Source organism: Taudactylus pleione, unplaced genomic scaffold, assembly GCF_031769625.1.
Source record: "Taudactylus pleione unplaced genomic scaffold, aTauple2 ptg000290l, whole genome shotgun sequence".
Classification (NCBI taxonomy): domain Eukaryota; kingdom Metazoa; phylum Chordata; class Amphibia; order Anura; family Myobatrachidae; genus Taudactylus; species Taudactylus pleione.
The window spans coordinates 10,340,305-10,364,917 of record NW_028284692.1 but is presented as its reverse complement, the minus strand read 5'-3'; the positions used below and the strand labels follow the sequence as shown (position 1 = coordinate 10,364,917).

The window sequence follows — 24,613 nt, the reverse complement described above, 5'->3', positions numbered from 1 at the left end:
CACCCTGCACCCATATTTTTATTACTTACCACTCCACCGCTGGAGTCCCATGTCGGCACCGGTATCAGCGCTGACAAAATCGCCTGGAAAATGGGCGCCGTGGCCATTTTCCCGGTGACCTGCGCATGTGCTGTAGACACTGGGCACGCTCTAGAGGCAGTGTAGACTCTGGGCACTCCGCTGGAGAGAGAGGAGGGGGCCCCGGACAGAGACTGCACACGGCCCCATCCGCTCTGGTCCATGGGCAGATAGTTATCCACTTAACAAAAGGTCTCTTGATATTCCATTAGTCTGCATTTTAAGGGAATGCAAATCCCAAGCAAGCACTGGAGAATATCCAAACTCCAAACAGTTAGGGCCGTAGTGGAATCAAACCCACGACCTCAGTGTTGTGAGGCAGTATGTGCTGCCCAAATTATACAAATAAAAAGAATCCACACAAAATACATTAAAATAGCCAGATCCACACAAAATACATTGAAATAGTCAGATCCACATAGAATACATTAAAATAGCCAGATCCACACAAAATACATTGAAATAGTCAGATCCACATAAAATACAAATAAAAAGTCAGCTCTAGATAAAAAACATTGAAAAAGCCAGATCCACATAAAATATTAAAAAGACAGATCCACCATAACATTTGTGAAGCCTTCACTGGTGTAAACTGGTAATTTTACTGCCGTCGGGGTTTTCGCCAGTGATAGCAGCATTAGAGGGAAAAAATGATTTAAGCCAGAAGATTGTGCTTACCTGCCATGTCTAGGTTTCTCCACGTTGCTTCTAATCGTCGGCCAGTAGAACTCCATTGCCTTCAAAAGAGGAGGAGGATGGTAAATGATGAAGGAAGGAGAAGTGGAAGATGAAGGAGGGTGTTCACCGTTCACCTGATTTGGATGTAATTACCCTCAAATTATATCTGAAAGTCTGCAGTTAAAGCACATCTTGTCTGTTTCATTTCAAAGCCATTGTGGTGGTGAATAGAGGCCAAAATATGAAAATTCTGTCAATGTCCCAATATTTATGCACCTGACTGTATATATCTCCCCTTGGAAACCTTTCCAGTGTTTTTGTCACTATATATTTATATATACACAGTACTGTACTGAAGGCAAATATTGATTCAATTTAGATTTCTCTTCTGTTCATTCACTTTGCATTTTGTTAATTGATAATAATAATCTATTACACTTCTATTTTTAAAAGCATCCTTACTTCAGCATTTTTTCCACACCTGCCTAAAACTTTTGCACAGTACTTGTAGTCTTGATGGAAAGGTCTAAGGCACGTGCTCAAAAATGGGGCGTGGCCTAGCTGTCACAAGGCCATGTCCCATTTTTGTATGCACGCCTTTGGTATGACATTTGCAGGAGTCACCTTGTGAAAAAGCCAGAGCCACAAAACATTTTTTTTTAAATACAAATCCACATAAAATACATTTTGAAAACCAGAACCACATAAAATACATTGAAAAAGCAAGATTCACATAATACACAGCTCTTCTATGTGTCACTCCAGCCCCCTCCCTTGCCATTCTAGCCCACATTCATGTGTCATTGCAGCCCCCCCATGCCACTGCAGCGGCCCCCCATGTGTCACTCCTGCCACCCCCCATGAGTTATCTCAACAGCCCCACTCTGGCCCATAAGCATGAAAGCAGGCATCATCCCACCAGCTCTCAGACTGCCCCCCACAGGCTCTCAGGCCTATTATGCTGTGCCCTCTGTAGTTGTGCTCATATGTAGTGCCCCCTGGAGTTTTGCCCCTTATGCAGTGTCCCCTGTATTCGTGCCCCTTATGCTGTGTCTGTAGTTTTGCCCCATATGCAGTGTCCCCTAAAGTAGTGCCCTTCATGTAGTGCCCCCTAAAGTATAGTCCCTTATGCGGTGCCCCCTGTAGTTTTTCCCCATAAGCAGGGCCCCCTAAAGTAGTGCCCGCAGTCCAGTACTTACCTGCTGCTGCCTGATGCTGGCTCACGATGCCGCAGCTCTGCTGCCTCACTCTAACTGGATCTGATTAGATCCAACAGGCGCGCAGGGCAGGCTCGCTCCTCACATCGCGGGTGATGTCATGCATCACTGGGAACGCTGTTCCCTGAAGTGATCAGAGGCATCTTTAGCTTCCAATCGCTTCAGAGATCAGCGTTCACAGTTCCAGGAAGCCACATGGGGGTTGGAGGCGGAGCGCCCCATGCGATTGCACGGGTCGCCCGCCCCTAGAATCGTCCCTGCTTGCGCTTTCATGTGAAGATTGATTTAGTGGACTAAGGGCCTGATTCAGAGCCGCTAGTAAGCACCCGCTCGTTCGCTCCGAACGATGTTTGCCCAACTGCGCATGCGTACGGATCGTTATACGCATGTGCGAACCAGTCAGTGCGGTCGAAATTCATGTGCTCGCAAAATAGAGAATGCCTGATAATTTGAGTGACAGAAAGAGGCGTATGTGGGTAGTAACGTGGGAAGGTGCTTGAAAACGGGGAGTGGAGATCCGAACGCAGACGTGCTTAAAGGTCAAAACGGGCGTTTTATGGGTGTGCATAATTAAAACAGCAGCGTCATTAACCACGTCACTGGGTTATTTAACTTATTTTATAGTCAGAACTGCTCGCAAAATTGTGGTAGGAAAAACCAACCCCAAGAATAGCGAGCAGTTCATACCCTGGTCGATGTACTCGATTAATCTAATAAATAGCGGACATGACGTAGGATGCGAGCGGCCAGGGGGCGTATTTTTTCAAAAAACGACCGCAAGTTTGGTTCGCTCGTTCAGATCTAGAGGCATGAACAGACCGCAAAGAGAACGGTTGATTTGAATAGCCACCCCTATTTTCTGGACGAGCGAGCGCTAATTGCGTCCGGCTCTGAATCAGGCCCTAAATACCAAATTATGATTTGCAGGGTCATGTATGTGCTATGGACTCGAAGCCTAGACTTCCAGTGCCACTTACAGTTAGAAAAAAATGTGAAAAAAACTAAACAAAAAACAAGTATTATGTAAGTAATATAAGAAAAAATAAGATTTGGATAGCGATAGGATTACTTACTTTACAGGCTTCCCCATGGTTTATATGGGAAAGCTATTGCCTGAGGCAGCAATACTCCACGATAGCTATTATTAGCTGGGGGGTTCCTTAAAGGGATTAGATTTGGTAAATAGACCCATTAGTACGGGTTCCTTGATTGGAGCATGTGTAATCTAGAGTTCTTCTTCCTCTCTTGTACATACTTGCCAACATTCTGGCTGCCCCTATTTTGACAGGGGGCGTGGCGTGGCATACATGGGGCGTGTGGCGGGGACTTGACAAGGCATTAGGGGCGGAGCAGAGGTGTGAGATTATCGGCAATGTAAAGCATGATCTGATCCAAAGCAAATGTCGTCATTGCCCCCCACCCGCTGCGGGGGTATGTGCAAGGGGTCCAGGTATGTGCAGGGGTAGGCGGCATGCCGGGAGACTTGCCAACTTTTCTGGGCGGCCGGGCAGGGGTGTAGCTATAATGGGTGCTGAGTGTATGGTGCACAGGGTCCCTTGGTCCAAGGGGGCCCACACCGCACACCCTGCACCCTATTATTCAATAATTACCTCTCCGAAGTCCCGCATCACTGGTAGCAGCGCTGTGCAAATCACTGGCAAAATGGCGCAGCTGCCATTTTAATTGCGTTTTGCGCCTGCGCAGTAGGGAAATTGCGAGGAAAATGGGTGCCGCGCACGGGCAGCACACTCTGGCATAGCACTAAAGTCGACTCTAGTGCCCAGAGTCTGCTGTGCTCAGTCCGCTTCCGGCCGCCGGGTAGTGCTGCACATGGGCCCCCTCCTCTCTTAATATGGGCATCTGATTTTCGGGAGCCTTCCGGTTGTCCCGGGAAAGTAGGTAAGTAGACTCTTATATTGATAATGTTTTTATTATAGTGTATAAACACAGAAGAGGTCAGTGTGCAGCCCCCCTCCCATGTGGCGCCTACCCCTCCAACTTCTGCCAATAGCTCTATTACTAACACCTACTGTATGCCAGGTGCATTTATTTTAAAATATTACCCAGCAAAGTACTTAGGGGACCCTCTGCAGGCATACTGTGGGGTTTAGTCTAAGTGTAAGGTTTGTACCTCACACCCTGTACCCATCATAGATACACCACTGGTTGCTGCCATTTGTCTAAAGGTAGGTACACACCTACGAATGATCTGCAGATATATATCTGTAGATAATGGTTATTCATATACACTGAACGACCATCATCTTCCAGGCAGCCTCAGGTCCCCCTGACCGAGGGGCGAGTCTGCCCCACTACCCGAGGTTGCCACTGTGTGTGTACGGGCAGTCGGCAGTCCGCCCGTACACACGTGCCGATGGACAGACATATCTGCAGATATATCTGACCATGGGCTGTGCAGCACAGCCACGCGATATGTCTGAACGACGTCATTCACAGACACATTGCTGGTACACACTGGCCGACGGGCTCCAGATATATTGGCCGATCAATTGATCTGCCAATATATATGTCAGTGTGTACTCAGCTTAAGTTTAAAACTTGACAGGTCCAAGCAAATCAGCACGCTGTACTCTTTGCCAACATCTAATTTATCTGTGTCATGCCCCTTTACACCCTATTACCAAAAGCTGCATTCTAGCTTAAGGACTGGGGTAAATACCCTACTTTTGAGGTGTCCATTTTATAACTGACAATATAAACTACATATTTGTTACATATCACTTAACATTGTTTTTATAATTTGCTTTTAATTAATGTAATAAAGGTTACATTTTAGGAGATACTGCTTATTTGAGTGCCCCACTTTAGAATACTACCCCTTTTTTCTTTCATGCCCCTTTCTTATCTCCTTTTTGCTGATAATACTGTAGAGCACTGTAGAGAACTACAGGAGATTAGAGTACAGATGTAGTAGAGTTTATTGAAGTGGATGTTGCATATGGGTAAGAATAAACTGGATAATCCATGATATTTTGTGAGAGATCTGATCTTTTAAGCAATTAACGGTTTGCATATTATTCAATTGACAACACGCAGTGTAATGGAGCCTAGTGTTCTACAATAAACCCTGCTCCATATGTAAGTAATATAGCAAAACTGCTTTCTTTATTTATTACAGTCGGTCTTTCCTTCTCCCTGACCTGTAAGGTTGAAATAAATACCAATGAAAGCCATATCGACAAGTAGAAATCATGTCCAAATAATAGAAATGTAAAAAAAATTGGTCGGGGTCAGTACACTCAGACTCTCCAATCACTTCATAGCTCCACCATATATTTATGAAGCGTGCAGGATTACTGTATGTGCGTGTAGCTAGAAGCAAAGTGTGTTGGATAGCTGATCTCCCAATCATCCAAATCCTGCACTGTTAGATAAAATGGACAATAATAAACTTGGCGCGTATGCTTCCACATGCAGAACTAAACAATTGATGACAAGTGCTGGCTATTACTTTACCCTCTTACATACTCCCATATACAACTACCTACTTGTCTCAATATTGAAACTAATAAAATAACTCATATATGATTTATGGTGTTATATGTTTTTCATGCAGCTTGGCGTGGGGATCTTTTACATGTTGTATGGCTGCCTCCGTCACCACGATCAACAGATACACAAAGACTATTCTAGAATTCAAACAGAGGCGGCGGAATCTGGAGAGAAGTTTACAGAATAAACAGAAAGCTCTAGAACAAGATGGCTCCCAGCCTGTGTGGGATATTTATATTAACACAATACAAGGCAACAGAGAGGGCTTTATGGATTTATCAATAAGTGGGCAAAGTCCTTCAGCATACGGCAACTTAAACCACTTTCCTCACACACAATGTGACGAGTACTGCTAGTTTTTAATACACTTGTATATTCTTGTGATTCTTTACTTTTTTTTAATAAAATCATACAACAGGCAAAGCTGTTTCATGCATGAGCTGTACTCTTAAAAACTGTAATTGACCATTTGATCACTAATATAGCATGTTTCTTCCAGTTTACAGTTTTTCAAAATAACCGTATTGGCTTCTGGGGGAGGAAGATGGGTGGTGAGCAAAGTCTTCATCATCAGGATGTCCAATAAAGTCAGGTTTACCACCTACTGTACATAGGCACATTACTATGGTAGAATGTTTTATGTCCTGTTTCTGCCTCTGTTTTGGGGCTGTGGTAAAAGCCCATTTAACAAAGCAAGACCACAAAGGTCCAATTGGGCTAAGGCTGGTGCCATTTTCTGTCGATTTCTCAAAAATATGGTGCTGGTATCATATTTCTAATGAATATTCTGGAAATGTGGCATGTTTAGAATATATAATAAATAATTTCTATAAGGACTACTACTCCAATATCTACAGGGAGGTGCACCCAGGAATATATTATTACATATCAAACGAAAGAAGAAAAAGTATTCCTATATTGGGGCACTCAAAAAATATCATTAAAATATAACTTTTATTGTCTCCTATCAATAAAATAAAATTATATAGTACAGCAAAATATTATTTATTTATTTTTATTTTATGTTTAATTATTTTAATAAAATAATTTGTTATGTTACTGCCAATGTAATATCCGGTTATATCAATACAATACTTGTCTCAAAACATTATGTGTTTCATATATCTGAAAACCGGGACCGGTTATATCAAAATAATGGTTATCTCATAACATCTGAGTATCCTATATATTTGAAACCGGTAGGTGTCTGCCAAACAAGGACAAACGATATATATAAAATAAAGGTAATTTAATCATGATATATGATTAAATCAACCTGATTGTCCATTCATTAATAACAACATGTATGTGGGGCCCTAACTTATAATTATTTGAGTCCTAATATTAATTAGGGGATCGATTCTGTTAATCCCTAAAGTGCTCTTGAGGTACTTGTATGTAGGCAGTAACTTATTGAAACCTACGATATAGGGTGTATACTTACCTTTATTTGATATATATTGTTTGACCTTGTTTGGCAGACACCTACCGGTTTCAAATATACAGGATACTCAGATGTTATGAGATAACCATTATTTTGATATAACCGGTCCCGGTTTTCAGATATATGAAACACATAATGTTTTGAGACAAGTATTGTATTGATATAACCGGATATTACATTGGCAGTAACATAAGAAATGATTTTATTAAAATAATTAAACATAAAATAAAAAGAAATAAATAATATTTCGCTGTACTATATAATTTTATTTTATTGATAGGAGACAATAAAAGTTATATTTTAATAATATTTTTTGTGAATAATGGAACACTGATTAATCGTTTAGTAAAACTTTTTTGATATTTAGTGAATTATCTACTTAAGTCCGTGAGTGCCCCAATATATGAATACCTTTTCTTCTTTCGTTTGATGTTTAGAATATAGCAAGAACTCTGTCATTGTGCCAGATTCATTGCAATATTCTGCATTGGTGCCTTATCCGGAGGGAGGTTGCCCACACAAAAACGTTTTGTTAAAACACCACTGCCTTTGATACTAAGCTGGGGGTTCTATTCCACAGTGTCGTTCTCGTGACACCCCTCCCATCTCTGAAGGCAAGTGGGCTTGAGGCAAGGCTAGACATTTGCCGCCAGAAGGATATTAAACAAAAACAGATTAAAAAATGACCACCTTCTGATCAAGAGGTAGCTACATTTTTAGCCTTATGATGGATACTGATTCTGAAGCTAATAATGACCCATCAATGTAATGTGAATAAAAGACTTTAACTGCTAACAGATCCTAGCTTTAATACAAGGAAGGTGCTATCAATTATAGATTTGGAGCAGGACAGATCAGCAGGTAAGCAAAACAGCACCTGTATGTAGTACATTGGGTAGGAAGATGCCATTCTGTGAAGGAGAAATGAAGAAAAATCTACATTAATTGAAATCACAGAGGCTGGAGACTGAGAAGAGAGTCTACAGGAGGACATGAGAGGAGTGTGGTAAAAGGGTCACTGACTTGTTTAGAGGCATAAGAAATCATCTCTATTACAGGGTACAAACAGAATCAAGCAGAAAGGTTAATAGAGTGTGTGGTATGGTGAATAAACAGAATGCATACCATATTTAGTGGGAAAGTAGATATATATCATAGCTTCCCTGATATTGCCCTGAGTGCTGATGCTGTATTGTATGATTATTATCTGCTGATGTGTCTTGACAAAGGCCTCCCAGTAGACCGAAACGTTGACTGACACCATGCATCATCACTGATATCTACACCTGCCTGGATTGAAGAAATAAATAAGCTGAACGTTTCTTCAGTCTGGTGAGTGCAATCCTTTTTCACTTTTATGTGGATGTTTGCTATCTATCTATATTAAAAAAATCGCAATGAGATCATCACTCTCATGTGTTCAATCCACAACTTCTGGGGTGCTCGGAAAATTCAGTGGTACCTCAAAAGAGCACCACCCAGGGCCTAAAGTGGTCCTAGAGAGGTGGTGTAACTCATCTACCCCTCCACCTACTTCCTCCAACTACCCTCACACGCTAGGTGGAACTACTCTGAGAGGCCAGAACAACTGTTCTTTACACAATACACACACACACACACACACACTGTTGTGTATAGGAAACTTTAAAGTGAATGGCCAGGGGGCTGCAGGTTTGGGAGCTATGACAGTTCGAAATACATTTTACATGGGGTTTTTTTTGCACTCCTGACATCAACTGAGACTAGAATGTTAGGGTGAATAGGGTGAGACGTACTAAGCTCTGGAAGTGATAAATTGATAAGTGATAAACTACCAGCCAATTAGCTCCTAACTGTCATGTTACAGGCTGTGTTTGAAAAATGACAGTTAGGAGCAGATTGGTTGGCAGTTTATCACTGTCCAATTTATCACTTTCCAGAGCTTAGTACATCTTCCCCTTAAAAAGGAAAAATAAATTGTTCTATATCATCAGTGTAACTCTTACACTGGAGACAACATCCTCCTACGTCTCTCCAGCGTCATCCTCCTGCATCATTACAGTGCAACCCCCCTTGCTACTCATCAGCACCATCCCCCCTGCATCTCACCAGCTTCATCCCCCTTGCGTCTCACCAGCTTCATCCCATCTGCGTCTCTTCAGTACCATCTTCCTGTGTTTCTCAAGCATCAGCCCCCCCTGCATCTCACCAGTGCCATTCCAGTGTCTTCACTCCAACACCATCTCCCTGTCTCTCCAGCTTATCCCCTTGTGTCCTTCCAGCAGCTCCCTGCCCGTGTCCCACATGATCAGAATTGAATTGGCTTATACCAACATGTCACAATCACAGGTCGACATTTTCGGTCTGCTAGGAGACCTTTGCCAAGACATGTAATCAAGGTGAAAAGTACAAACACTACCACCAAGATTGAAAAGGGTACGAGGCCAGGCCACCATGGAATTCCAAGTTCTGGAGAAGGGAACATCCAAAGACAGTTCAGATTTATGAGAATGAAGAAAAGGAAAAGGGCAAAGCTTAGGAAGAAAGGACTGGTCTTCAAAGATATTAGGGTAATTTTGAGTTGAATGAGATAATAACCCGAAGGCACAAAAAAGCTGCATTAATGCATTTGTCGTCCCTCCGGGATAAAACTATTGCCAGCATTTCAAGGGTATAGAGTACCATAGGAAAGCTTACCATCTTGGGGACGCTAGCCCGGCCCAAATAAAACAAAGGGAGTTTGTAACAGCTGTGTACTGTTTCAATCAAAACAGTCTTGTTAAGCGGCCACATGTTAAGGGAATAAAGAGATTCAGGGGGAGATTTATCAAAACTTGTAGAAAGACGAAGTGGAGAGAGAGCTCCTGTCAGTTTAGTGACTGTGGGGGGTATTCATGAAAGCTTAAAGAGAGATAAAATAGTGAGAGATAAAGTACTAACCAATCAGCTCCTAACTGTCATTGTTCAAACACAGCCTGTAAAATGGCAGTTAAGCTGGGTACACACTGACAGATATATCTGTCCAATTTGTCTGGTGAAAAGGAAAATCTGGTCTGTCTTCCAGGGTTTTGGAGCAAATTTCTATTGGTATTTGCTCCCATACAGATTTTCCTTCCCACCAGACAGATATATCTGTCAGTGTGTACCCAGCTTTAGGAGAAGATTGCTTGGTACTTTATCTTTTATCTCTCTCCAGACTTTCATGAAAATCCTCCTGTGTTTGAAAAATGACAGTTATGAGGTGATTGGTTGGTACTTTCTCTCCAAGCTTTTATAAATCTCTAGCTCAATGTGCATGAGGAGATGTATGCCTAAATAGGGGAAGTACTTTTTTCGCACTCTAAGGGGCACTCTGCTGGGGTCTCACGGCAGAACCTAGTTATAGAGCCAATCTTTGTGGTCCTAAGTCCCATAAAGTATTAAAGATTTGAGGCAAGGAGTTGGAGGGGGCCAATAAAATTGTCTGCAAAAGCAGTGACTGGTTGTTACTGTACTGTACCTAAAGGTATCTCCTGAAAAGGCAAAGCCTGAAAGATGCAAGGAAGGGGGTCGTGGCCTAAATTGAAGAGTAAGGGTGAGAGAGGCAGCCCTCTCTAACCCTGATGTGTGCCCCAAAACACGGTAACCCCCCAAGTGAAACATTAATATTAAAAATGGAGCATGCAATGGTATAGAGAAAATAAAAGCGATGGGAGAAATTAGGAACAAATGCCCTTTGTGACAATTTGGCATGAAGGTGGGGCCAGGACACAAATTTAAAAGCTTTCTCAGGATCTAAGCTGAGAAGAATGGGTGAGGGGAAGCCTGGGAATAGGTGAGAGGCTGCCAGAATAGATGCTAGTGCATGCTGCACACCAGGGACAGAATGAGCCCATGGGTAAAGAAAAAATGAGTGGGAGTGAGGCAGGGCCGGCTCCAGGGGGAGCCACGCCCTGTGCAGGCCGCTACCTAGTCGCTCCTTACCTGCGCGGGTGAAAATTGGGACGTGGTCTAATTACCATAGGTCATGCCCCCTAAATGACACTCCTGTTAATGTCAGGTTGAGGGTGAGCCCAGCACTACGTCAGTAGCTGGGCTGCCCCCAGCCCTCTTCCTGCACTGAATGGTTGCACGCGGCATCCATTCCTCTTCTCCTGGTCCGGCACCGCCGCACAGCTGCCGCGGTGCCCAACCTCCCTACCGCCCGCTGGTTCCAGAGGGATAATGCTAAAGCGCCAGAATCAGCCTCCTCTAAAAGTTAGATTTTACCATAGAGACTAGAGAATATTTTCACATATTAACACTTGTTTATTGTAATTGGACAAATAAGCTGTAAATGCACTGCAGCACTAGAGCAGCGCCACTGATAATGGCCGCCAGGGATCAAACACTCCACACTGACACACATCTGCTTGTCGCCAACGCCGGACCTGGAAGTCAATGGGGACCTGCTACAGTGCTGGACGCGGCGCTGCAGACGCCTACTGCGTACCTGACCCAACAGCTCCTCAACCTAAGAACTGTGCTACGAGAAATGTCATGATGTCTCTCCTATCCCAACAGACATTGCGGTACTGGGTCAGGAGACGGTGAGTGCATGATGAGTGACATGCAGGGGTGAGCCTGCCATTTCAGTGTAAGAGCCGGGCGCCGTGCACTGCACCGTTATTAATATATATATAGCAGCGGGTGCCCGGCGGATAGAGATTGTGATGGGCTGATTAGTTTTGCCCCCAGGGCTGTTGTGCTCTGTGTGGCGGCACTGGTCGCACCACCCTAGTTACGGCCCTGAGTCTCAGGGTGATTACCTCCTAGTACCCATTATAATAATACTATATAGCACATACACTGTACACATACTTGCCAACTTTCCCTGATTGTTAGGGAGACTCCCTGAAATAGTAGCAATCTCCCTGTCTCCCTGAAGAGTCTACCAATCGCCCTGATTGCAGCTTACCCCTATTATGAAGCTGTTATATAAAAAAAAACCCAGATATATACATTCAAGTAGGATTATTAGTATAATTTTCCTGCATTAATTATACTGCACAATGACACCTATGGCTACCTGCGTTTTCTGAAAAGTATCAGTGTGTTTTCATCAAGAAGTAAATTTTACTAACTGATTTCTGGCTCGTTTACATTTGGAAGTAATCAGGGACGGCTCTTGGGGTGTTCGATCAGTTCAGTCGAACAGGGGCGCCACCCCATAGAGGGCGCACCCCTCCCCAACATCCCGATTTCAGCGGGACAGCACTGTCCCGCTGTTCCACCCGTGAGCTGAAGTGGCCCGCAGGTGGTCTGGTCGGGAGATTGGGTACCCTGCGGCGGTGCCGTACCCTGGAGGCTAAATGGATGATGCGCGCGGATTCCATTCAGTGCTGTAAGAGGGCTGGCGGAAGCCAAGCTAAGGCTAGTGTTGGGCTTAGCCCAGCCTGACGTTAAACAGGAGGCGTGCCATGCGGGCATGCCCTAAAATAATGTCACTTAAGGGGGCATGGCCTATGGCTATACACCCGGCCGGCACAGGGCGCGACTAACCATGGAGCCGGCCCTGTCTCAGATTTAGCAGTACCCGTCCACTTTAACGTGCGTTCATAGGTGTTGCTCTCACAATCTCCCTGAAATGCTTTTTCAAAAGTAGGCAAGTATGACTGTACAGCACATACACAAACTGTATAACTATACTGTACAGCACATACACATTATATAACACACACAGTATAACTACACAGCATAAACTGTATAACACACACTGCACAACACATACACAGACTATATAATGGTGCATACACATGTGACGATCGTCAGCGATAACGATATAGCTGAACGATCTCCCTGCATCTTCCCGGAGTGCTGGATGATTGATATCGATCATCCTGCACACCACCAACCCACCGGCGACCAGCGGGTCCCTATAGTAACCTGGTCAATATCGACCAGGTTGGCTTGCATGCACAGTCAATAGACGATACCTTTATCGTCCATACGTGCCCGCTCATCACAGGTCGTTGGAGGGTTGGAGGCACAGGAAAATGCACAATATGAACGATATTGTTATCGTTCATATTCTGCATTTTTATTGTACCGTGTGTACGCACCATTATACTTAAACACACCGTATAATACATACAAACACACACATTGTGTAACTACACAGCATAGCACACATTGTATACAACACACGTATTATCCTGTGAAATTAACTGCTGATACATGGGAGATCATAATGACACGGCTCCCCACCCTTACCACTAGATAGCACCTATGTGTCTGTGACAACTTCAAGCAGCTGCCGTTTTCATCTGCAGACAGTGCAGAGAAGCAGAGATCTCAGTCAGTGTGGGCGGAGCCTAAGACGAGGACGCTTCCTATTGGCTGAGAGTTCACATAACAACAACATCATGTCAAGCTCTATGGACACAGGCAGCTGGAGGCAGGTAGTTGCCGCGGACCCCTGTAACAGCGGAAGCAGAATTTTACTAGCTGTTTTAGCGCTAGGTAACTGGTGACAACTATTGGAGACATGCAGGGTCGAGGCTGCTGCTTCAGGGGAAGTGATCGCGGTGGGTGGCCAGTGCCGCCCTCAGGGCTGTTGGGCTCTGTGTGGCGGCACTGGCCGCACCACCGTAGTTACGCTCTGCCTGGACTCTTAGGGTGCCTTGAGGACTGAAGGCCTGATTCAGACCCGCTAGCGGTTCGATGGTGGCCCAGTGCGCATGACGAAGCCGAATCCGTCGTGCGCATGCGCGAGACCCGGATAGCGACGGGCAATCCATCGCTCCGGGTCTCGCACCAAAGGGGGCATGCTGTCGATGTTGAATGACAGCACGCCCCATTTGGTTGGCGGGCCGGGGTGTGGCTGCCCAGACGGAGGCGTTCCCATGGGAACGCCTGCCGTCTGCGGCCGGCCCCACTGACATCACAAGTGATGTCAGTGGGAGTGCTTTCGGCTTTGTTAGAGCCGAAAGCACTCTTGGGCTTGCGGCAACGAGACCCTACCACAAGGGACCATCATCCTGGCCGTTCGCTATAGCTGTGGGTGGTCACAGCTATGCGAGCGGTCAGGAGGCCGCTCAAAAAAACCAGAGGGCTGGCACTGATTCAGAGCGAGCGCTCTGTCAGAGCGTCCGGCTCTGAATCAGGCCCTTAGTTTGGGAACCTCCGCTGTAGGGCATACCATTAATGCAGACCAGGTACCTAAACATTCCTTTGGTGGTGATGCACAATGAAAGGATCAGAGAGGGCAACTTTTCTTAGTATGTGCAATCTGATTTGTGCTCCCCCTATGCATGCGCTACTCAGAATAGGACTCCACCTTTTCTTTCCAGATCAGAGCACAAGCCTCAGTGAGTTGTTGCATGTACCTTGGGGGATGGATGCATGGGTTCGATAGTGACTATGTCCCAGAATTATACTTGCCTACCCTCCCGATTCGTGTGGGAGCTCCCAGCCCCTCGAAAAAGCAGGCAAGCTTTCGAGTGGCCGCCGACCTGTCCAGCCCCCCCGCTGTTACAATAAAACTCTCGGCATTGTGTAGCGGGGACGGGGCCAAAATGACGCGATTCCGTGTCCACGCCCCCGCTCCACCCCCATTGCAGTGTAGTATCCTCGGCCACACCCCCCTCTGCCGCGCCACGCCCCCCCTGCTTGTCCGACCTGGCTACCCCCTCCCGGAGGGGGCAGTCAGAATGTCAGCAAGCCTGTTCAGAATGCAGGCGTCGATATGGTTTACATGCTACTAAGAGCATGTTAACTGGATTGGCATTATAATTGTAAACATGCTGGTACAGCAGCATGTTTAAAGTTGTACTGGAGATCCAATTAATTGTTGACATGCTGTCGTCTGCATTTCGGGATCAACCTATAGTAGTCACTATTGGCATAGTGAATGTCACTCCCTTAACTAGTTCCCCATTAAAGGTCAATCAAAATCAGTCCACAATATAATTAATTACCATGCTGGGCTGTGAATCATTAACAGAAAATATATATATAATACCATATATCTCAACTGTCCCGATCAGAGGCATCTGTCTCACTGCTCAGACTGTTGGCACGTTTGTCCCATTTCCCATGAGGTGTTTTCTATTTAGGTTCATTTATACAAATCAGATACAAATTTATTTTAAAAAAAATATGATTGCATTGAATTACGTAATATGTAATGAAAAAACTACCTGCAAAGTGGACACCAATTTTTGGGAGAGTTCAAGATACATATCCAAATATACTAGTACAGATATACATGCGGAATAAAATAATTGAGAACCAATGTATATATTTTCATAGAAATCATAACGATATATCATTTATATAGGTCATGTAGCTAAATAGAATTCCACATCACAACTACCTGATAACCAGCCCATAATACTATAACAGCACCCCTAAATATAAAAGCAGAGGAAAAACTGTGATATTAAGAGAAGTAACGTCAGTTGAATTACCCTTTACATCTCTGATAAACATCGCACCAGATATATAATTCTAATTGGCTTTTAATTAAAAGAGGAAAATAATTTTGACTATTTGCCGGTGACGTTGCATATGATGCAACCAGAGCCAGAAGTGCTTCGACTGTCAAGGTCGCATCACATGTGACCGCGCCACCCCGCTCTGTGCCCTGACTTTAGAATGGATCTCCCCTGACTCCCCGGACAACCCAGAAGTGATGCGGCGATCTGTGACCACCGATATCACTTCTGGAATCATGCCCCAGAATGCTGTGCAAATGGTACTCAAAGGAGCATGTAATGGGGATCACAGAACAAGGAGGGTAACTTAGATCCCCTTCAAGCCCTATTTGGCTGATCTCTGAGGGCCTGATTCTGACCTGCTCGCGAGCGCTGTACGCTCGCGAGCGCTGTACGCTCGCAAGCGGGTCGATGGTGCCTAAGTGCGCATGCGCACGACGGAGGGAGCTCCGTTGTGCGCATGCGCGAGACCCGGCGAGTGACGGGGAATCCGTCGCTCGGGGTCTTGCACCAAAGGGGGCGTGCTGTCGATGGTGATTGACAGCACGCCCCCTTTGGTAGGCGTGCCTGCCAGACGAAGACAGTCCCATGGGAACGCCTACCGTCTGAGTCCGGCCCCACTGACATCACTACTGATAGAGACAAAATCACTCCTGGGCTTGCGGCAGCGAGACCCTACCGCAGGGTCTCGTCGCAAGCCCGATGGTCGCAATGCCATCGCGACCATCATCATGGACGCTCACTATAGCTGTGGGTGGCAACCCACAGCTATGCGAGCGTCCATGAGGCCGCTCCAAGTTGAGGTAGGAGGGCCCTGATTCAGAGCGAGCGCTCTGGTCAGAGCTTCCGGCTCTGAATCAGGCCCTGAGTCATCAGACCTACCTGACAAATGCTCCACTGTGCTCTGCATGTGGGGGGGGGGTTATGCAAACAGAGGTGGGGTTTACAGCCCCGCAAGAGGATCTAATATAAGTGGGGTTGGAAGAGGGATACAATAAGGTATCATGACGCTGGAGGGGGAAGCATGAAATAATTTTAAAAAATACACTGGTCACAGGGTAGAAGGAGGAGGGTGGGGTGCAAAAAACTGGATTTTTACAGGGGGATGGTTTCTAAAACAGAGGTTTTTTTTATCTATTAAGGAGGTGTGGGGGGTACTCTTACTAGGATTTATGACCACTGAGTCTATTGCCAAAGGGGGGTGGGAAAGGGCCTATTGGCATTGGGTGGTATATGTTTTTCAATAAAATATTTAAAAAAACTTTTACATTTTTTTTTAATTATATTAAATAAAAAAAACAGGAAAATAAAGTCAGTTAAGTAGTTAATTTTAGCATGCATTGTTAAATAATATTAATGATAATATACGAATAGTGTCAAAAAAATGGTAAGCAATATTTTTATCTCCCCCTTCTGTTTTGTTGCATTTCCTCTATCATATACCAAGTAGTTAAGTAACTGTACATTTACAGTCATGTTTTGCCAAAAAAGTTTAAATAAAGAGAGTGTTAGCTATTTCAAGTTTATAATTACTGATGCCACTTTAATGTTCATACAGGTGAGGTTCCATAAGGCTCCATAATACGACTCATCTTTTCAAAACCACCTAAGACACTGGGACAAATAATAAGATTATATTCTCACTATCAAATTACATTATGGGGTATATTTATGATTGGGAGAGGAGCCCTAAATCCATTGAGATTGGGTTTATCCACTCGCCAGAGATAGGGCTTCTCCCTATTTATCAAGCCCTGCAGCCAGTGATAGCCTTCTCCTTTAACAGCAATAGCTTTGCAATGCAATAGGAAAACTTCCAGCTGTCCTCGTATGATATCGCCACCCCAGGAAGGCGATAACAGCGGCACTCAACAAAAATATTTATTGTTGTAATAAATCATTTATATAAAAATATTAATATTGATATTATTTATTTTCTAAATGTGCAAAAAGCCACCGGACTGGCCAGCGAAGCGCTAAGTCTTTTCTTTTTTTTAGTTGCCTGTGCAACATTTTCCAATAAATTCTGTTTCCACCCAATGATTTCTAAACTCAAATATAATAAATGATTTACAACTATTGGTTTTGGATGCTTGTAAGCTTTCTGTAGGACGAGTTGCTGTTAAAAATAAATTAAGTTTGAAATACAACTGGAAAAGTTTCTTCACCAAGTATTCTTGGATAACAAATACAGTAAAAATATTAGTCTCACCAGTACTGTAGTTCCCAAACTGGGTGCTATGGCACCCTGGGGTGCCACAGGGGCACTTGCAGGGGTGGCACGGGTTGGTGGTCCAGGACCAAAACACATTATTTCTGGACAATGTGATAGGCAAAACCAATGCTGGTGACTGCCAATAATAAAATCTGTGGAAAAACAGAAGCACAATCCTGTTCAGCGCCAATAAGTAAGTACAATTTACATAACTTCATATGTTTTGCTGAACTTCTTAATACAAAACTTTTGGCCTAGGGTCTATGCACAAAATGCTGATACTCTAGGGCACAGTGATTCAAGAAAGAGTTGGAACAACTGCTGTAAACTATATATTTTCCTTTTCTCGTTCCACGTGTGTCAGAGAGAATTCTCCATCGCGTGACAGCTCCAGGGGTGGGGTAAAATTACAGAAATCCCACCAACATGATTGGACACATTTTTATTTTTTTTCACCACCCACTTGTTCCTGGAAAAAAAAATCTCACGAAAAGTAGTTGAAAATCATCGATAAATTAGCGCTATTTTGGAATTGAATACCAAACGCATGACACTGCAAGGATTTCCTATGGAGAACACAAACCAAGCAAAATTAACAACAGCCAAAAAGTTTTCTTCAGTTTTCTAGCGAAAACCTCACAATTGGATTTGGCAAAAAAATTTGGTGTTTCCAATGCAAAGTTAACACCCGAAAACGGCTTTTCGCAGCTAATTGAATTCCCCCCTAAATCACATGACAGTGCATTATTTCCTAGTGATCGCACACCTCCCAGCGTAACTCTCACTCCACAATAAGTGTAAACACTAGCATCACTCACAGGGAAACTACTAAAAAGCAGCACATCACTGCCTCACTGACCTATTTCAACTGTTTTATTCACTTATGCTGGGTACACAGGGGATCATCTGTTCAGCGAATGATAACGCTGAACGATCTCCCTTGAAATTCCTGGTGTGCTAGATGAACGATATTGTTCATCCACACACCAATCACCAACGAGGAACGACCAACGATCGCAAACCCCTATGGAAAATGCACGATATCGTCCAGATTGGCCTGCAAGCATGCCCTATGGACGATATCGTTATCGTCCAGAGGGAGCACACATCTATGGTCGTTCATTGCATACACACCGAACGATATATTGTTGAACGATATCGTTCATATTGTAACGATATATTGTTCCGTGTGTATGCACTTTACTCTGTTATCCACTTAAATGTTTATTCAATAAAAATAATTAAATTGAAACAGCCTATTTATTCCTCCTATTCTGTATCTGTTTCCCCTACATCATCTCCACGTAGAACTATTTAGTCACAACAGGGGCCATTTTATAAGGCAGATATACCAGTCTTGTGTGTGCGGTTACACTCTGATATACGCACGTCTTGGGTGGTTGAATGCACTCGGCCTTGTGCATCACAACGCACACCAAGGCGTGCGTATATCAGTGCGTGGCCGCACACCCAAGAGTGGTATATTTGATATATATTTGATATATATATATTCGATGTCATGTCGTGTTCAGCAATTAGGAATGGACCACTGAGGTATACAATATGTTCCCTCAGTATCTAGTGATTGGGAAGCAGCTGATGTCAGGGTGGGTAGTAGGGCCAGCAATGCACTGGGAGGTTAACCTGACATTATCACTGTGCACATCTTCTTCACACTATTAAAAATTGCAGAGGCAACCATTTCGAAGGAACATCACACTAGAAATCAGGGATTGCTGGCAACTCTGATGTGGCATATTTATAAGTGGAGTAGTGGAAGGAAACATTTAAATTATAATTATTGATGGTCGATAGTTTTGAACCATCAATGTTTACCGCCTTCGCACACTAATTGGATTGACCATATTGTTGGTTAATCTATTTACAGTGTGCAAGACCATCGATAGTCGATGGCCATCCCTACATAATATCATCCTGTCTGGTAAAATACTACATAATAACAGCATTCTTAAACAAAAACTGCGATACACAGAAAAAAAAAAACAAGACATACACAATTATTTTACTAATTATTATTAAACTGGGCGTTCCAATATTACATTGTCGCTAATAATACAAGTGTATATTACTGTGCATGTAATGCAAAGCCCCCTCCCTTGTACTCTGACTATACTTCCCAGTGCAGAGAAATGTGGGATGTAGATTCCGATGCAGTGAAATTTAAAATCCCTCTCAGCAACACGTGGAATATCTATTTCCTGTTCTTACACTATATGAGTGGGAAAAGAGCTAAATAAAGTTATTTAAAAAGGAAGGGGGGATATTATTTGTCTGCCAATAAGAACGTGACTCCCTGCTGGTGCCCTGCATTCCTTTCCTGTATCTCCGCCTGCAGTCTGCTGCTGTAACAGGCAGAGACTCCCCTCAGTCAGAGGCACAGCCAGAGCCTTCCTCTGTATACAGCCCCCTCCTCCTACTGCTGTTGCTGACGCTGACTTGCTACGTGGTAACTACTGGGCTCAAAGGAACTTCTGTCAGAGGGGAGAGAGCAGCCCTAGAGAGGGGGGGGGAAACTGCAGATTCACAAAAGGACAGAACTACGTCCAGGACAAAGTGCAGATAGAAAACTGTGCATGGGAACTGTAAGGATTTCTGGGGAGACTTTCTATGGATTTGACTGAAACTTCAGAGCTCGATGTGTAAGTTCACTGTTTTATGACCCTCCAAGCTAAGACTGTCCTGCTCTCTGTTGCATTTGTTATAGTGGCAGAGGAATGACATGAATGTGGATCTTGAAGATACCAGTAGATTTTAACCAGTGAACTTTGAGCTTGAATCTTATTTTGCATGTAAAATATTTAACAGTTACTTCTTTCTGCACCCATTACGTGTCTGGATATCAGTGAACCTCACAATGGTGCAAAGTCTTGGCTGCACGCTTATTGTTTTCCTCTGCCTCTCAGTAAATGCTCAGTATGAGCGTTACAGCTTCAGGAGTTACCCCCGAGATGAGCTGATGCCCCTGGAATCTGCTTACAAGTATGGGCTAGATCAGTACAGCAATGAGAACTGGCCAGAGACTGTCAATTATCTGGAGATAAGCCTGAGGTTATTCAGGCTGTTAAGGGACAGTGAGGCTTTCTGTAACCTCAACTGCAGCACTGCACAAATAGATAACAATCCTCCAGGATCAATTGTGGATCTGAAAAATGACACTGGGCATCTGGGCCGTTTCACTGGTTTCCCCGAGCTGAAGGTATTTGGAGATGTGCTGATGAGGGCCCAGTGCCTCAAACGGTGCAAGCAGGGTCTTCCTGCTTTCCGGCAGTCACAGCCCAGCAGAGAGACCCTAGAAGAGTTCCAGACTCGGGAACCATACAAGTATTTGCAGTATGCCTACTTTAAATCAAATAATTTGCCCAAGGCCATTGCTGCAGCCCATACTTTCCTGCTGCTGCACCCTGATGACGAAATGATGAAGAGAAACATGGCGTATTACAAGAGTATGCCGGAATCTGAGGCTCATATCAAAGACTTAGAGACTAAGACTTACGAGACTTTGTTCATTAGAGCTGTGAGGGCCTACAATGGCGAAAACTGGAGAACCTCAATTTCTGATATGGAGATGGCTCTACCTGATTTCTTCAAGACCTTCCAGGAATGCACTGCTGCATGCGAAGGCTCCAGAGAGATTAAAGACTTCAAAGACTTTTATCCATCCGTGGCTGATCACTACATTGAGGTACTGAAATGCAAACTAAAATGTGAAAGCAAGCTCACCCCTGTCATTGGGGGATACGTGGTGGAGAAATTTGTGGCCACCATGTACCACTACCTACAGTTTGCTTATTACAAACTCAATGATGTTCGAAATGCTGCTCCGTGTGTGGCCAGCTACCTGCTCTTCGACCCAGATGACCAAGTTATGAAGCAGAACATGGTGTACTACCAGTTCCACATGGAGAAGTGGGGGCTTTCAGAGGAGAACTTCAAGCCCAGGCCAGAAGCAGCTCTTTACTACAACATTACAACCAAGCAGAAGGAGATGTATGAATATGCTTTACAGAATATTGTAGATGATGATGAGGGCAATGTGGTGGAATATCTCGATGAACTCTTGGATGCAAATTATTTTTGAGGCAAAGTACATTTTTTAAACTTGTGACATTTCTGTCTTGAACTGAATTTAGGAGACAACCTTGACTGTATTAACACATCTTACAGGGTCAATGACTTTTTATGGCTATTTTCTTCTACAATTTGTTTGCATGGGAATAAAATTCCGTAGATCAAAAGCTATGTCGTCTACATACAGTACTATATGAAGAAGTGAAACATGGCAGTGATATTGGTTGTACAGTTACATATTTTCCTGCTTATGAACAATAAGAATGTATTTAATTATTAATAATAATATACAGACAGTACCTTAATTTGAGGAGGAAAAGTGTATGTGAGTAGACACTGCGGCTATACTGAGTATGTGTTGGGACCAGTGTATGTGCAGTGGTGCTCTGTTCTCTGGTCAGGGACTGAAATCTCAGATGGGACTTCACTTTGCCTGCGCTGGCCTCTGTGTGTACTCAGTAGTACTGTGCCTGCGCTGGCCTCTGTGTGTACTCAGTAGTACTGTGCCTGCGCTGGCCTCTGTGTGTACTAAGTAGTACTGTGCCTGCGCTGGCCTCTGTGTGTACTCAGTAGTACTGTGCCTGCGCTGGCCTCTGTGTGTACTCAGTATTATTGTGCCTGCGCTGGCCTCTGTGTGTACTCAGTAGTACTGTGCCTGCGCTGGCCTCTGTGTGTACTCAGTAGTACTGTGCCTGCGCTGGCCTCTGTGTGTACTCAGTAGTACTGTGCCTGTGCTGGCCTCTGTGTGTACTCAGTAGTACTGTGCCTGCGCTGGCCTCTGTGTGTACTCAGTAGTACTGTGCCTGTGCTGGTCTCTGTGTGTACTCAGTAGTACTGTGCCTGTGCTGGTCTCTGTGTGTACTCAGTAGAGGGGGCTTTCAGTGGTAATTTCGGCAGTAATTCTGCTGATGGTTCTCGGTTCAAATCTAATCTAATGGATGTCTGTGAATTACATATTCTGGGATCCTACCTTACAGGTTGATCACCTTTGGTGTAGGTACCCTATGGATGGTTAAATTATATGTCATGTTCAGAAATTATGTTTTTCGCTTTCTCTAGAAACTAGTTATCTTATGTAAGCACAATTCTTAAGGCAGTGGTTCCCAAACTTTCCTGAATCACGGTACCCTAGACCAGGGGTATTCAGCCCTCCAGGTGCGGTGGAACTACACATCCCAGTCCTGCCTCAGTCTTAGCATGCCATAATGGCAAAACTGGCAAGGCATGCTGGGATGTGTAGTTCTACAGCAGCTGTAGTTCTGCATGTTGAATACCGCCGCCTTGGAGTATCAGCATTTTTTCCACATTAACCCTAGATCAGGGGTTCCCTACCACGGTCCTCAAGGCACACTAACGGTCCAGGTTTAAGGATAACCATACTTGAGCACAGCTGACTTAGGGCCTGATTAAGAGCCATTCGCTATTTGCGCTCGCTCGTTCAAAAACAAGGGGTGGCTATTCAAATGATCAGTTCGCAAATTGCAGTCTGTTCACACCTCTAAGTTTGAATGAGCGAGCAAAACATACGCTCGTTTATTTGTTAAAAACGCCCCCTGGCCGCACGCACCATACGTCATGTCCGCTATTTATTAGATTAATCGAGTACATCGACCAGCGTATGAACTGCTCGCTATTCTTGTGGTTGGTTTTTGCTACCACAATTTTGCGAACAGTTCTGGCTTAAAAAAAACCCAGTGACGTGGTCAATGACGCTGCTGTATTAATTATGCACACCCATAATACGCCCGTTTTGACTTTTAAGCACGCCTGCGTTCTGATTTTCACTCCCCGTTTTCAAGCACCTTCCCCTGTTACCACCCACATACGCCTCATCCTGTCACTCAAATTATCAGGCATTCGCTATTTTGCGAACACATGAATTTCGGCCGCACTGACTGGTTCGCGCATGCGTATAACGATCCGTACGCATGCGCAGATGTGCGAACATCGCTCGGAACGAGCGTACTGCCGCTAGCGAGTGGCTCTGAATGAGGGCCTTAATTAGTACCTCAGTTATTTTGACTGAACTATCCATGCTTAACCATGGATATCACTAAAACCAGGACTGTTAGTGTGCCTTGAGGGACGAGGTTGGAAATCACTGCCCTAGATCAAATGTTGTTTATTGAGAAATTCTGCAAAAAATTATTAAGTAAATTGTGCTTACCTGTCTTCCTAATGCTGCATACACACGGGACGATCTGTTCAGCGATCGATATCGCGGAACGATCTACCTTTAAATTCCCGGTGTGTTGGTTGAATGATATCATTCATCCACACACCAACAATATCACCCACAACCAACGACCATTCCCTCCTGCAGGCACTGATAGATATCGTCCAGGTTGGCCTGCATGCATGGACGATTAACGATATAGTTATCGTCCATGCGGGAACGAGCATCGTTGGGCGATCCTTGGCAGCATAAAAATGAACAATGTAACGATGAATGTTATCGTTCATATCGTACATTTAAATCGTACCGTGTGTACGCAGAATTAGCGTCAGTTATGTGGTGGTGGACAGGTTTGTGCTTCTGTCTGTCCACATATTTTATGATTGCCAGCCATCAGCACTGGTTTTGCTTATCACACTGACCATAAGTAATTTTATGATACTGGACCACCAACCAGTGGCACCCCTGGATGTGCCTATCGGCACCCAGTTTGGAAGCCACTGTCTCAAGGCAATAATGAATAATTAATTAATATTTTGGTTTGCCTATCCTTTTATTACTGGTGCTTCTCTTTGTTATTTTACTGAATGACAGCTTTGTAGAAATACACTGTGTAGATTGCTGTGTTGAGTCATACATGTGTTGGGGCCAGAGATGGCACAGTAACTGATATGCCAGCAAAATCAACTTTTATACCTGTACGAGATCCTAAAGGTGTGAGAGAACCTTTTGCTGTCACTAATGGAGTGGTTATATTATATTTTTAAC

The 24,613-nt window shown here is 44.2% G+C and overlaps 2 protein-coding genes across 2 annotated transcripts in view; both read left to right on the top strand.

Annotated features, from left to right (window-relative positions):
- The window catches only part of GSG1L2 (GSG1 like 2), a 132,051-nt gene extending 126,209 nt beyond the window's left edge, over window positions 1–5,842 (top strand). Inside the window, exon 5 of the mRNA XM_088482734.1 lies at window positions 5,551–5,842. Within this exon, the coding sequence (XP_088338860.1) occupies window positions 5,551–5,842 (292 nt within the window). The remainder of the gene's footprint in view (window positions 1–5,550) is intronic.
- A 14,028-nt stretch (window positions 5,843–19,870) lies between these two features.
- Window positions 19,871–21,840, top strand: CRTAP (cartilage associated protein). Its single transcript, XM_088482730.1, has one exon. It carries the CDS (start codon window positions 20,456–20,458, stop codon window positions 21,677–21,679), a length of 1,224 nt encoding a protein of 407 aa, XP_088338856.1. The 5' UTR covers window positions 19,871–20,455; the 3' UTR covers window positions 21,680–21,840.
- Window positions 21,841–24,613: the final 2,773 nt, after the last annotated feature.

Excerpts from the sequence above, each read along its gene's own strand:
- CRTAP (XM_088482730.1), top strand. The coding sequence starts at position 20,456 with ATGGTGCAAAGTCTTGGCTGCACGCTTATTGTTTTCCTCTGCCTCTCA.